We start from the raw sequence: 14,713 nt of genomic DNA on the forward strand, positions 1-14,713 counted from the left end.
CCCCCCCCCCCCCCCCTTTTTGTTGCTTTTATACATTGTGATGGTTGATGGTGTCGTCCTTTTGTCACTTGCGTTGGAAAATCGATGATCACACTGTGTTCTATCTGGTTGTCGATGAAGAGAACATGCATTGTTAACTCATGGTGGATGACCCCCTCTTAGGAAATTATAGTCTAGGATGACGCATCTCAGGCAATAGTATTTCACTTTATTGCTGATCTTGTATTATAAATGCCGGAGAGTATGCTCCCTCCTTGTATCTGTGCACATACCGATGATGCTGTCAGAGCACGTTAACAAGTAGGTCAATGGTACCTCTCTCTCTTTCACATGTTGTCCATAAATGGCTATTACTGTCAGCTGCAATTTTGGGGTGCATTTGAAATCGTTTTTTGAGCTCTCATTTGCTCATTTGGGTAGAAGCAAACGTCAGAATCATATTGCTAAGTCAAAATCTTGGTTTAATCTTTTTGGATCTTGTATCATTAACATTCTTAATCAGAGGCACTTTGCTCAAAATTCTCGAGGCCTTTTGTTCGACACTCCTCTTAGGCAAATGCCTGTGTTGTTGTCCCTTGGTCATAATGTGGTTGGCTGCTCCTAATACATATTTCCTATAATAAATAAACAAAAAGAAAGAAAGATGACGCAACCATACATTTTGCATGGATATGGAGATACATGGTAGATACATGCATATGGAGATTATTCAGCTTATTCTTTTACGAGTCTTTGTATAGTTATCCGGTAGAACTGTATGTATCCACGAATCAACTACTTTTGCATTTTGCATGTTGCAACCATACATTTTCTTTAATTTTTTGAATGTGGGAGCGTAGTTATCTTGTTTATCCAGTCTATTTACTTGCTTTTACCTTTGTCCTATTTTCTTCAGTCACGATCTCTTTTCGTCAAGAACCTCAATTTTAAAACGACTGACGAAAGTTTGAGAAAGCATTTTAGTGAACACATGAAAGGGGGAAGAATATTGAGCGCCAAGGTATACCTTGATCTCCGCAATTCATTTTGTTGATCTCGAGAAGTTCAATGTTCCTTAGCTTTATTTCTTGACTGCCAGGTAAAGAAGCATATAAAAAAAGGACAGCATGTTTCAATGGGTTTTGGATTTTTGGAATTTGATTCGGTGGAGACTGCCACAAGTGTCTGCAGTAATTTGCAGGTGATTATCCTTTCAATTCAATTTTTTTACATTGCATATCAGTTTAGGAATAAATTAGATTTCTTAATTCCTTTCTTTGCATCAGGGAACTGTTTTGGATGGCCATGCCATCATGTTACAAATGTGTCATGTCAAGAAGGATAATCAAGGGCAAAGAAAAGTAGAGAAGGAAAAGAGTTCGACAAAGTTACTCGTTAGAAATGTGGCCTTCGAGGCGACAGGGAAAGATCTAAGACAACTGTTCAGTCCATACGGACAGGTGATCGCTTCTCTTTGTTAATAATTCAGTATTTTTTTACTCGTTGAAAGTAATATTTGTGAGTTTTAGTCTACTTGGAGATGCTGTCAAAAATTTTAAGATCAATATGAGTTTAAGGCTATTAACCTATAGGGATGAGAGCGTGCTACTGCTGCCTCGATAATATTTTCATACGAAGATTCGTATCATTCAAGTTGAAATCTAATATTTTCCCCTTGGAGAGGTTTTCAAACCGTTATATTACACCTACAGTTATTAAAGCACCAATATCCTGTTGTGAGTTTGGTACAATTTTTGGGTCACTTCGTCCAGAATTTCATTAAAATCACTTAAAAAGCACCTGTAAAGTATGTTTTAGGAAAAAAAAAACCATATAACTATTGCTTCTTCAAAAGACTAGTTGGAATGCTTCTCTTAGAAAGATTTTATTTAAAGCCATCCCAAAGTCAACCTAGAAATTGTCACTATTCTTTTGTTTAGGAAAATGAACTTTGTACCTCTAGTTGGTTCTATCCACAAAGATTTTGGATTCTTTCACGAGGATTGAATTATAGCAATTTATATGAGGTCATGTATCCATTTCTGCAGTCAATTCTTTTGCTCTGCTTAATATCTATCTTTTCTCAGATTAAGAGCTTAAGACTGCCAATGAAGTTCGGAAAGCATAGAGGCTTTGCATTTGTGGAGTTTGTAACAAAGCAGGAAGCACAAAATGCATTTCAAGCACTTTCAAACACCCATTTGTATGGTCGGCATCTTGTAAGTCTTGAACTCACCTTGTGAATCAACTGCCTTACTTTTTACCTCATGTGATGCTCGAGTTACAGTAGAGTGTAGAACCCTGACCGATGACGCGTTTCTTATGGTTTTTCTTAATACAACTATCAGGTCTTAGAGAGAGCGAAAGAAGGCGAGAGCTTGGAAGAACTGAGGGCCCGAACGGCTGCTCAGTTTAGCAACGATCAAGACAAGTCTCAAAATCCAATTTTGTCTAAGAAGAGGAAGCAGAGGGCTGAGTTTGATGAAGAGAGTATGGAGTTTGAAAGGACTGAGTAAATCATATATAAGGTTCGTGGTAGTTTGGATGATTATATATGATCAATTTTGTATTTGCTTATTAGTTGTATCATATGTTGTTTTGTTCAATGGGAGCTGCTTCCCTCATACTGTATATGAACACACGCACACAGTTCAGGTCATTACATAATCTATTTTCTTTGGTTCATGATAACATCTGATGTAAAATAAAACAATTTACCTTAGAACTTTCTTTACTTACTAGAAATCGACATGAGAATGAGCTGAAATAAGTATGAAAATCGACCGAATTGAAATTAGAATGTGATGTTGTTTATATAATAAGTTGACTAGAATCACAATTATAAGAAATTATTAAAAATTGAATTATGAATTAGATTTTAGAATACTCTTTTTACATTTATCGAATTAAACAGATGATAATCAACAATAAAAAAAAAAAAACAAAATAAAAATTATTTTAGGATTATTTTGATGGTATACGTTATACATTAAAAATATTTTATTTTAACAAATTAAGGGAAATATTTAATAAATTAAATAGAAAATTAAAATTCTATAAGAAAAACTAATTTTAAGTACTAAACACAAAAATAAAATTTAGAACTCTAAGAGAGAAAATAGAAATTAAGTTTAATTTATTGACTAAAAATGTAAATTTTATCAAATAAAAAAAAAAGGAATGAGAAATAAAATTTTGGTAGTGTATTTGAACACAATTAATGATATTATACATAAAAAAATGGAAGAGTTTGAAGAATCTTAAATAATTTTGTTTTTTTTTTGTTATTTATTTATTTATATTATTAGTTTGTTTGGCTCAACTTTAAATTATTAACTAAAATATATGATAAATTATCCATTACATTTTTTTAATAAAAAAACATTTAAGCAGTTTGAATACAAACCAGAATATTCTGATTATTTGACTCCATCGTTTATAAAAGCAAATTTATTTTATAAATAAATTCGCAATTCAATATTTGGTTTATTATATACAAAATATTTTCTTAAAGAAAATGTGAATTACTTTTAATTCAAAGTATATATATATATAATTAGAGAAAATTAGACAAGAGGTTTAGTCAAACCGTACCATTCAGATATGGGATAACATATTATATTTTCTTAATTATATCTTTTTGGAATATTCTTTTTTGGAATTTTATTTCCGTTGACTTCGAATATCTGAATGGCTTGAGCGAGTATGACGTGTCCCAAGCTTTGGTTGACTTTTTCTTTTTCCCTTCCTTTTCTCTTCAGGGTGCCATGTCATACTCCACCTCATATTCTGTTCAATAATTCCCACACACGTCACGCACGTGCCATCTTATTACACCTAACCACTAATTCCAATAATTCATTAAACTAATCAATTTTTAATAATATAAACTAAGCTTTACCTCTAATTTTCGTCCCTTTCAATTTTACTCGTTATAAAATAAAATTATTGAAACGAAAGTGACATTATTTTTTTTGTTAAGGTTAAAAATAGATATTTTAAACGTTTTAATTTGATACACGAGTCGAGCTTTAATTTAGTGTGTAAATGAATATGAGTGTCGTTATCTGTATTAAAATTTTAGCTGAATTAAGCGTGGCTATGAAAATACTAATATTTAATTTTTATTTTAAGATGTCTTACGAGTGAAAAAAGTCAATGTCTCTTTTCAGCACAATTGATTTGCATGTACGTTAAGAAATCAATATTCTTATTTAATTTCATTAACATACAAATTTACTATCCACATTCATGTCATCTGTTTCATTTCCCATCTCGTTAAAATTTTCATTTATTTTTTAGAGAATTGGAGCAAATTGGCAGACATCAAGTTTCCTACGAAATGCAATCTTATAACAATTTATAAGACATTTTAAACCTCCCCATTTTAAAACTGTTAGATGAACAACACGACTCTCCACAATGGTATGATATTGTCCACTTTGAACATAAGCTCTCATGTTTTTGCTTTGGGCTTCCCCAAAAGACCTCATGCTAATGGAGTCCCGATGTGAGACTTTCATCATCCAACAAAAACTACCTCAATCATCCATAGAATAAAAAATTATTTTTATTTTTAGTTTTTAGATTCAATTTTTAAAAGCATATATAAATTAAAGCGGTCAAGTTTGACTTGAATTGCATTTACGCCTGTAAATTTATAAATTCTAGATTTTAGTCCCTCAAATTTAAAATTATCTCGTTTTTTTATCTCTACCATTAACATATTAGCCCGGTTAAATAAATTATTATTATTATTTACAAACTGATGTATGGTAGATTTTTTAGTGGTTGACTAGAAAAAAAAAGTCAATATTAAATTTACTGTCATTTTGTGAATGAATTAGTTAATGTGAGATAATGTGACAATGATACTGAAGAAGAGAGAGGAAAAGCAAATAATTGTCGTAATTTTTTATAATAATAATTTAATTTAAATTATTTAGTGATATTTCAAATTTAGAGTTAAATTTAATATACAAAGGGATATATAAAGAAAAAATTTGATGAGCAAACACACGCATCAATTTTACGTAAAAAAAAGAAAAAAAGAAACTTTAAAATAAAATAAAATAAAATATTTTAATTATGGCACAAATTTTCCCATCCAATCACTATCCTCTAGATTGTAATTATATTAAAACTATATAATTAAAATAAAATAAGATGATGCCGTAAAGATTATAGAATAAGAAAAATAATTGAACCATTTAGTCAAATTTTGAAAGTCAACACAAAACATAGATTTCCAATAAACCAACAAACAGATAAGGTTTAACTAGAAATTTTAACTAGAATTACAACTTCATTAAAATTCACAAAAAAGGCAAAATAATAATAATAATAATAATATTATTATTAGCCTCAAAATTGGCGGCTGAAAAATACAAAATGTCATTAGTTAGAAATTTTATATGCTTATGTACTCATTATCTTCCTCTAAATTGGTCGACGTGGGACTCTAATAGAAAAATCGAAGAGTGTATTTTATAAGAGTTTGGCCTAGAGCTCTTCCCATTTCCTCGTAAATTAGGTCAAGAAAGTATCTGAACTAAGCTCACTATAAGTCCTCTTAGTCAAGGACATTCATCAGCCGTTCTCCCGAGTTGAGATTGAGGAGGGAGTTGAGTCGAGCTCTACTCTCCTCCCATCAAGCCTCGAAATTCGAATTCTCGCCCTTCATCTATCTTAATTAGGTCTTATATTCATTTTTTCCCCTTAAATCTAAATTACTGACAACAATTTCTAAATAATTTATTTCCTTTTCTACTTGATTAGTGACATAGTTTAGCTAGTTGAGGATAAAGAATTAAAATTTTAAAATAAAAATAAAAAATATTATCAATTGGGATATAAGAAATTTAATTACAATTTTGTTTTTGAGAATGATTACATTAACTTATTGAACATTCCAAGCTTGAGCAAATTAGTTGACTACTTAATATATATTAATATTTTATTGAAATAGTCAAAGCCTCTTTAAAAAGCTTATTCAGACATGATGTGGAGGGCCATCATTCACTCCAATTTTAAATTAAGATGCTAATTTTTTAGGGCAAATTATTGTAAATTTTATATTTAATCAACCCACAAACCCTTAAATAAATTTCAATATTTAATCATAAATAAATTTAAATTTGTAAAAGTCGTGTCTTGAATTGCTTCTAAGAGTGAAGACTATCTCTACAAATGAACACGGTACGAGTAATAATTTTCTATTATTTTAAACTTAATTTCATATATATATATATATATATATATTTTGTAAAACAGCTCTTTTATATTGAAATTTAAGACATGATAATATAAAATCCATAATGGTTGGGATGGATAAGATTTCAAAATATTTATAAGAAGAAGTAACTATCAATATAAAAATATATTTGTATTTCCAAATTACGAAAAGGACCCTGGTTCCAACAAGGGCATGCACATGAAGATGTGGTTTGGATATAAAAGGGAGGTGTGGTTGCTCCTAAATTCTTCATCCCATTTATTTTCTGCTTTTGGAGATACAAACTCATTGCTATCTCATATTCAGGTGATTATTTTACTCTTCATAATTTAGTTAACGAGTCCGTTTATCACAGGTCAACGTGTAAACGTGTATGTAGTCCTGTTCGAGGTAGTGTTTTAGGATTTTACTAGTGTTGGTTATCTCGGGTAAACATGCACTACTGCTCGATGTTGTGTTTTAGGATTTTAATGTACTAGATTGAAGATCACAGCTAGTTTTAGCTTCTATATTTAGTTATAATCGGCTGCATTTGAAATTGAATGGTTTTTGGTGGGTAGAAATGGCGGTCAATACGACGATGGTGGCTGGCTGTTCGACCGCAATGAAAGCAACGTCGAACGGCGTGTTTCAAGGCGACAACCCTCTTGATTTCGCTCTCCCTTTGGCTATTCTTCAGATATGTTTGGTAGTGATTCTTACGCGTCTTCTTGGTTTGCTTCTCCGACCGCTTAGACAACCTCGAGTCATTGCTGAGATTGTCGTAAGTAATCTTTCTTTTTCATTAAAAATCATTTTTTATGGGTTAATTTTAGTATTTAATATTTAATAGATTGTATTAGGTCGATCATCTTTTAGACTCCGAGTTATTTATTTAAATTTTTATTTTTAATTAAAAAAATGATAGTGTGTAAATATTTATTTGTTTTTAAATATTAATATATTTTTAAAAATTATTTTTGTGAATTGGAAAATAAATAATATATATATAATTGTATCTTAATAGAAAATATAATTTTTAAAATTAAAATTCGAATTGGGACTAGTTTCAAGATTAACTTCTCAATTTAATTTATTAATTTAAATATTTATTTTTATAATTTTTGAGGAATATCAATATTTACTGTGATTGAACAGCTGAGTTGTTAATGTTTTCAGGGCGGAATATTGCTGGGACCGTCGGCGGTAGGGCGGAGCCAAGAATTCCTACACAGAGTATTTCCGGCGAAAAGCTTATCGGTTTTGGACACGTTGGCAAATTTGGGTCTTTTGTTCTTCCTTTTTCTGGTGGGGTTGGAGTTAGATCCCAACTCCCTCCGCCGTACCGGAAAGGGTGCAATGTCTATAGCCGCCGCCGGAATCACCCTCCCTTTCATCCTCGGCATTGGCACCTCCTTTGTCCTCCGCTCCACCATCTCCAAAGGCGTCGACGGCCCTCCTTTTCTCGTTTTCATGGGCGTAGCTCTCTCCATTACTGCCTTCCCTGTCCTTGCCCGCATCCTCGCCGAGCTCAAGCTCTTAACCACCAGCGTTGGTCGAATGGCCATGTCCGCCGCCGCCGTTAACGACGTCGCCGCCTGGATCCTCCTCGCCCTTGCCATCGCCCTCTCCGGCACCGGCAACTCCCCTCTCGTTGCCCTCTGGGTCTTCCTCTGTGGCTCTGGTTTTGTCCTGCTCTGCTTCTTCACTCTCCCACCGGTCTTCCGGTGGATATCTCTCCGTTGCGCCGACGGCGAGCCGGTTAGCGAACTCTACATTTGCGCCACTTTATCCACCGTCTTGGCCGCTGGATTCATCACCGATTTAATCGGAATCCATGCTCTGTTCGGGGCTTTCGTCGTCGGCGTCCTCGTCCCAAAAGACGGCCCACTCGCCGGAGCTCTTGTCGAGAAAGTCGAAGATCTCGTCTCGGGGTTATTCCTCCCTCTGTATTTCGTATCAAGTGGATTGAAAACCGACATTACAACAATCAAAGGAGCTCAATCATGGGGTCTTCTCGTACTTGTCGTTGTCACCTCTTGTTTTGGGAAAATCATCGGCACAATATCAGTGGCTCTGCTTTGCAAGATGCCATTCCGTGAATCTCTGGCTTTAGGATTCTTAATGAACACAAAAGGGCTAGTGGAATTGATCGTCCTCAACATTGGGAAAGACAGAAAAGTTTTAAACGAACAGACCTTCGCAATTCTTGTTCTAATGGCGATCATCACAACCTTCATCACTACCCCAATTGTAATGGCGGTTTACAAGCCGGCCAAAAAACAGAGCAAATCCGATTACACGAACAGGACAATCGAGCGCCAGGACACCAATTCTGAGCTGAGGATTTTGGCTTGCTTTCACTCTGTTACCAACATCCCTTCAATTTTGAATCTAATTGAGGTTTCCCGTGGGACGGAGGGGAAAGAAGCCCGTGGTCGGCGGCTTTGCGTTTATGCAATGCATTTAATGGAGCTGACAGAGAGGTCGTCCGCCATTGTTATGGTCCACCGAGCTCGAAAAAATGGCCTACCCTTCTGGAATAAAGGAGGAAAGTCCGATTCCGACCAAATCGTTGTGGCGTTTGAGGCTTTTCAGCAGCTAAGTCGAGTGTCTATTCGTCCAATGACAGCGATATCTCCGTTCTCCAACATGCACGAAGATGTCTGCAACAGCGCCGAGAGGAAACGCGCCGCCATTATCATCCTCCCATTCCACAAACACCAAAGGTTTCGAAATTCCCGTTTTTTTAATGAATCTAGCCGTAAATGACAAGGTTATTGACCCAATTGATAATGAATTGGCAGGTTCGATGGATCTTTGGAGACGACACGAGCTGATTTCCGATGGGTAAATCAAAAAGTGCTGGAGCACCCACCATGCTCTGTCGGGATCTTGGTCGACAGAGGTTTAGGAGGCGGTTCCCATATCTGTGCTAGCAATGTCTCATCCACCATAACCGTCTTCTTCTTCGGCGGGCGAGACGACCGTGAAGCTCTAGCCTACGGTCGGAGAATGGCAGAGCATCCGGGAATAACACTAAACGTGGTTCGCTTCCTTCCCAGCTCCGACATGGGCATGGAATCCACGGTGGTTGACATTGATCAAACAATACTGACGGAGTTCAAGGAGAAGAAATCAGAGGACGAGTCGGTGAGGTATGAGGAGAGGGCGGTGGGGAAAGGCAGCGAGGCGGTTGAAGTAATCAAGGAGTTCAGTCGATGCCATTTGATATTGGTGGGTCAGGCACCGGAAGGGCCAGTCGTGGAGAGCCTCCATTTGAAGATCAATGCCGTGTTCTCGGAGTTGGGTCCCGTCGGCGGCTTGTTGACATCACCGGAGCTCTCGACGGCAGCTTCAGTGTTGGTGGTGCAACAGTTTCGAGGTCCGTTGGTGCCATCTCCGTCGACGTCCACAGTCATGGTCTTGCCGGAAGACGTTGAGTAAATATTTTGAAAATTTTAATTTTAATTGTGTGTAATTTAAATATCTGTATGTATTTCAATTTAATTATGTGGAAGTTAAATGGCAAAGTTTGTTTTCCCAATTGTATATATATAATATCAAAATGGTGTTATTAATTGTTTAATAATTTTAATTAATTTTAAATATAATCCTAAACCTTCCTACTCATCAAATTTCACTCTTTAATTATTTAGTAAATTTATTATGAAATTAGATATTTATGAAATATATTTTATACCATTGTTATAATATATTTTTTTTATAGTTATTAGAATTTTATCCGTATACTTAGTTGGTATTTTGTATCCTAATTTATTGTAACCCTATTTCAACTACCATTAACATTAAAGTTGATGTCAGAGTTCAAGTGATGTTACTCCGTGTAGTGAGCCAGTGAGAATGATAGACTCTTAAAGAGGTGGATTGTGTGATCTCACATCAATTTGAGAGGGGACTAGAGAAATCCCTCAAGTCTTAAAATGTGATCTCACGCTTGAGGTGAAGCTTGGAAGGAAAAGTTCAAAGAGGACTATGGTTACAAATAGTATCAGAGTTAGTTACTGGACAGCGTGAGGCACTGGTCGAAATAGGGTTAGACTCTCTCTATAGTAGACTTATTTTAAAACCTTGAGAAGATAACAAGAGTAAAAACCCAAGTGGATAATATTAGGATCATGTTGAATTAATGTATTTTCCTCCAAAATCTCTCAATTACGCCATAAAATCATATTAAATATTAGGATAAATAAAATGTATAAAAGATTGGTATAAGTTTTTAATTTCCCATAGACAAACTTAACCATACTTGAGTCATTTGCTTTTTTTAAGGTTGACATAACTAACCCTAGTTAAAATTTTAATTTTCTATGATTTTTTTTTTTTTTTTTTTTGAATTCAACATGAATGGAACGGTCAATCTTTCAAATAGTAATTAGTATTTATCTACACAACTAAGCTTCTATTAATTCCTAACGTAAAGGCTATCGATTACGATAGGTTTATTAAAAAGTATTTCTTTTTATTTTTTTAATTAAAAAATGTGTTTACCATCAAAATTCCTATTTTAAATCACGCATAACTTTAAAAATTCTTTTCTATAAAAATGAAAGAATACATGTCACGTATTTCCATCTTTATATGGTATGATTTAAATTTTATGTCAAATATTATTCGCTAATAAATTAATATGTCGGGTCCATATTTAAATAATATTAACAATAATGGAAAATTCACCGATAAAATTAAAGCTTTTTAAAAATCTTTTAACCAAATAAACCCATTCCATAAATAAATAAATAAATAAATATATTAAAAAAAAACTTAAATTTAAATTTAAACCAATCTCTCATGTTTTTATTTTTTTTATTTTTTCTTTATTTATTAATTAAGCCAGCCAACCAATTGGTAATTATGGTAGCCAATTAGACTAAGAATATGCATTTTGATTTTTTTTTAATTAGTTGCCTTTCATTTTCAGAATTTTTTTTTCTGAAAAAAGTTAATTGATATTAAACTTTCAATATTGACGTCATAATTATTTTCTTAAAATATCCGGTTAATTAAAGAAAAAATTCATAAGTTTTTTAATCACAGTAATCACATTTACTTAGGCATACTTATATTTTCAAATTTGGCATTATAAATTATTTTAGTTTCCAATAAGCTTTTAAACTTTTTAATTTTTTTTTTAGATAAAATTTTAAACTAAAAAACTATATGAACACGAAAATAAAAAAATAAAAAATTAAGATAAGATACATAAAATTTTAAATATTTTATAAATTTGATTTAAAAAAGAAAATTGAATGGAAGATATATACAAAATTGATTATATTTGGGAAATAAAATAAAAAATAATTAATGATAAGGGAGAATTGAATAGGAAGGAAATGGATAAGTAAGTAATTATTGTATTTGTTTTGGTTGGGAAAAAAAAAAAATAAATAAAAGAAATAAAAAAGGGGATTGAATTGACCATGTTTTTAACAAATTCTTGACCATAAAATTTGCAATAGTTGCGAAAAAGTTTCTGTAGAGAGAGAAAGGGAGAGAGAAGTAGAAGGCTACAAAACTGGAGCTCCGATTCAGTTTCCTCTCACACAAAGAATTAGTAGAACAAACAGAGGGGCTTGAAGATCTCTGCGGCTAACAATGGCGACCAATGCGACGGTGACCGGTGCTTGTCCGGCGGTCATGAAGGCCACCTCTAATGGCGTCTTCCAAGGCGATAATCCTTTGAATTATGCTCTCCCTCTCGCCATCCTTCAGATTTGTCTCGTCGTCCTCCTCACTCGACTTCTTTCCATTCTTCTCCGCCCCATTCGTCAGCCTCGTGTTATTGCTGAGATTGTCGTATGTTCTTCGCTCTCAAATCATTTTTTTTTTTTTAATTCTCTTATCAGTTTAGATCACATTAATTTTAATTTTAATTATTATTAGTAGAGAGGTTCACCGATCTTATTCTGTTTTGATCTCTAAAATTATTAGTAGAGATGTTATACTCATTATATATTATAATAAATTAGTTTTGGATTGAGAAATATAATATCTAATTATAATTATATTTATTCTTTTAAGTAGATGAAGATTAAATATTTAAAAGGAAAAGAAAAAGAAGAATTTTCATCAAATTTGAGTATGGAATATGTAAAAATGGTTGTTTTTTATCATCATTTGACTGTACTGTTAATGGCGGTGTGCAGGGCGGGATCTTACTGGGTCCGTCGGCGCTGGGCCGGAACGTGAATTACTTGCACACAATCTTTCCGGCGAGGAGTCTCACTGTATTGGACACGTTAGCCAATTTGGGTCTTCTCTTCTTCCTGTTTCTGGTGGGGTTGGAGTTGGACCCAAAAGCTCTCCGCCGCACCGGAAAACGAGCGATGTGCATTGCCTTTGCCGGAATCACTCTCCCGTTTGTCTTTGGCATCGGCACCTCATTTATACTCCGATCAACCATCTCCAAAGGCGTCAATCAAGGCGCACTCCTCGTCTTCATGGGTGTAGCTCTTTCCATCACTGCATTTCCTGTTCTGGCTCGAATTTTGGCTGAGCTTAAGCTTTTAACGACGGATGTTGGCCGGATGGCCATGTCTGCTGCCGCCGTAAATGACGTTGCTGCATGGATTCTTCTAGCATTGGCGATTTCACTCTCCGGCACCGGACACTCCCCTTTGGTTTCCTTATGGGTTTTTCTCTCTGGCTCTGTTTTTGTCGTGATCTGCATCTTCTCTGCTCCACCTCTGTTCCGGTGGATGTCGCAACGCTGCTCCGAAGGCGAGCCGGTGAAGGAGTTGTACATTTGTGCTACTTTGTCTCTGGTTTTGGCGGCTGGGTTCATTACGGATTTGATCGGAATCCATGCCTTGTTCGGAGCTTTCGTCATCGGAGTTTTGGTTCCGAAAGAAGGCCCATTCGCCGTCGCTCTAGTGGAGAAAGTTGAAGATCTCGTGTCGGGTCTTTTTCTTCCATTATACTTCGTTTCCAGTGGGTTGAAAACAGATGTTGCAACAATTCGAGGAGCTCAATCATGGGGTCTTCTCGTTCTAGTCATTTTCAATGCTTGTTTCGGTAAAATCATCGGAACTGTCTCTGTTGCTCTGCTCTGCAAAATGCCATTTAAAGAATCAGTAGCTTTGGGGGTTTTAATGAACACCAAAGGATTGGTGGAATTAATTGTTCTTAACATTGGAAGAGACAGGAAGGTTTTGAATGATCAATCATTTGCGATTATGGTTCTAATGGCGATCTTCACAACGTTCATAACAACCCCTGTTGTTATAGCTGTTTATAAGCCGGAGAAAAAACAGAGCAAATCAAATTACAAACATAGAACACTCGAAAGAGAGAATCCCAATTCTGAGCTTCGAATTCTTGCTTGTTTCCACTCATTTAGCAACATTCCGGCGACGATTAATTTAATCGAGGCATCCCGAGGGATTGAAAAGAAGGAAGGGCTCTGTGTTTATGCTCTGCATTTAATGGAGCTAACAGAGCGATCCTCTGCCATTCTTATGGTTCATAAAGCAAGGAAGAATGGCGTACCCTTTTGGAACAAAGGCCGTGCCGATTCGAACCAGATCGTCGTTGCCTTCGAGGCATTCCGACAGCTCAGCCGTGTTTCAATCCGGCCAATGACCGCCATTTCTGCTCTGTCCAACTTGCATGAAGACATCTGTAACAGCGCCGAGACGAAAAGGGCCGCCATTATTATTCTCCCGTTTCACAAGCATCAAAGATTGGACGGATCATTGGAAACGACAAGGACTGATTACCGGTCGGTCAACCGAAAAGTTCTGGAACTAGCCCCCTGCTCTGTCGGAATTTTGATCGACAGAGGCCTCGGTGGTGGGGCCCACGTCTGCGCTAGTAATGTCTCTTCTACTGTTACCGTGTTTTTCTTCGGCGGTCGTGACGACCGTGAAGCTCTGGCATTTGGGAAAAGAATGTCAGAGCATCCGGGAATCAGCCTACATGTCGTCCGGTTCTCCCCCAGCGCCGATTTCGCGGCGGAATCCGTCACCGTCGATGTAAGAGACAACGGTTCCACCGATTCCGATGCCGATAAAAGGGCATTGGCGTCGATTGTATATGAAGAGAGATACGTGACGAAAGGGAGCCAAGCCGTTGAAGCGATGAAGGAGTTTAATAAATGTAATTTGATTTTGATCGGAAGAATGCCGGAAGGGGAAGTGGTGAGGAGTTTGAATATGAATGTTGTCGAGAGTTCGGAACTTGGGCCGGTCGGCGGCGTGTTGGCGTTGCCGGAGTTTTCGACGATGGCGTCGGTGCTGGTGGTGCAGCAGTTTCATGGTGATTTACAGTTGATGGCGGATTCGAGTTCCAAAGGGGAATCAACCGAGGAAGAACGTTGAAGAAAGAATCCATTTTTAAAAATGGGATTTTGAAATTTATAGATTTTATATTATATTTGATTCCAATCATTTTTGTCTTATTATAGATTTGGGATTTAGGAGAGTTCTTATATGGATTAGATTTGAGTTCATTCTTTATTTGAACTCTGAGAAATAAAAATAAAGTTGTCTCTTTTTCACC

General features: G+C 35.5%; 3 protein-coding genes across 4 annotated transcripts in view; all 3 read left to right on the forward strand.

Moving 5' to 3' along the window:
• Nucleotides 1-2,701, forward strand: part of LOC111483395 (multiple RNA-binding domain-containing protein 1-like) — a 9,608-nt gene extending 6,907 nt beyond the window's left edge. The window contains exons 12-17 of one of the 2 annotated variants that reach the window (XM_023129592.1): nt 896-1,000; nt 1,079-1,180; nt 1,266-1,439; nt 2,067-2,198; nt 2,328-2,456; nt 2,493-2,701. In XM_023129592.1, coding sequence (XP_022985360.1) covers nt 896-1,000; nt 1,079-1,180; nt 1,266-1,439; nt 2,067-2,198; nt 2,328-2,456; nt 2,493-2,495 — 645 coding nt within the window. In that variant the 3' untranslated portion in view covers nt 2,496-2,701. Of the gene's footprint in view, nt 1-895; nt 1,001-1,078; nt 1,181-1,265; nt 1,440-2,066; nt 2,199-2,327 lie in introns of both variants that reach the window. The other variant, XM_023129591.1, reaches the window with a different exon arrangement.
• A 3,752-nt stretch (nt 2,702-6,453) lies between these two features.
• LOC111483399 (cation/H(+) antiporter 18-like) lies at nt 6,454-9,740 on the forward strand. Its single transcript, XM_023129596.1, has 4 exons — nt 6,454-6,520; nt 6,775-6,977; nt 7,373-8,922; nt 9,001-9,740. Exons 2-4 carry the CDS (start codon nt 6,777-6,779, stop codon nt 9,638-9,640), a joined length of 2,391 nt encoding a protein of 796 aa, XP_022985364.1. The 5' UTR covers nt 6,454-6,520; nt 6,775-6,776; the 3' UTR covers nt 9,641-9,740.
• Nucleotides 9,741-11,686: 1,946 nt separating this feature from the next.
• Nucleotides 11,687-14,628, forward strand: LOC111483400 (cation/H(+) antiporter 18-like). The gene is made up of 2 exons (XM_023129597.1): nt 11,687-12,010; nt 12,361-14,628. The coding sequence occupies exons 1-2, from the start codon at nt 11,810-11,812 to the stop codon at nt 14,530-14,532; spliced, it is 2,373 nt and encodes a 790-aa protein (XP_022985365.1). The 5' UTR covers nt 11,687-11,809; the 3' UTR covers nt 14,533-14,628.
• The last annotated feature ends 85 nt before the right edge of the window (nt 14,629-14,713 follow it).

The sequence above is a fragment of the Cucurbita maxima genome, unplaced genomic scaffold (genome assembly GCF_002738345.1).
Source record: "Cucurbita maxima cultivar Rimu unplaced genomic scaffold, Cmax_1.0 Cma_Scf00008, whole genome shotgun sequence".
Classification (NCBI taxonomy): Eukaryota; Viridiplantae; Streptophyta; class Magnoliopsida; order Cucurbitales; family Cucurbitaceae; genus Cucurbita; species Cucurbita maxima.

Excerpts from the sequence above, each read along its gene's own strand:
- LOC111483399 (XM_023129596.1), top strand. The coding sequence starts at position 6,777 with ATGGCGGTCAATACGACGATGGTGGCTGGCTGTTCGACCGCAATGAAA. Across the intron at positions 6,978-7,372 it reads GAGTCATTGCTGAGATTGTC|GGCGGAATATTGCTGGGACC; the intron begins GTAAGTAATCTT and ends TAATGTTTTCAG. Across the intron at positions 8,923-9,000 it reads CCATTCCACAAACACCAAAG|GTTCGATGGATCTTTGGAGA; the intron begins GTTTCGAAATTC and ends ATGAATTGGCAG.
- LOC111483400 (XM_023129597.1), top strand. The coding sequence starts at position 11,810 with ATGGCGACCAATGCGACGGTGACCGGTGCTTGTCCGGCGGTCATGAAG. Across the intron at positions 12,011-12,360 it reads GTGTTATTGCTGAGATTGTC|GGCGGGATCTTACTGGGTCC; the intron begins GTATGTTCTTCG and ends GGCGGTGTGCAG.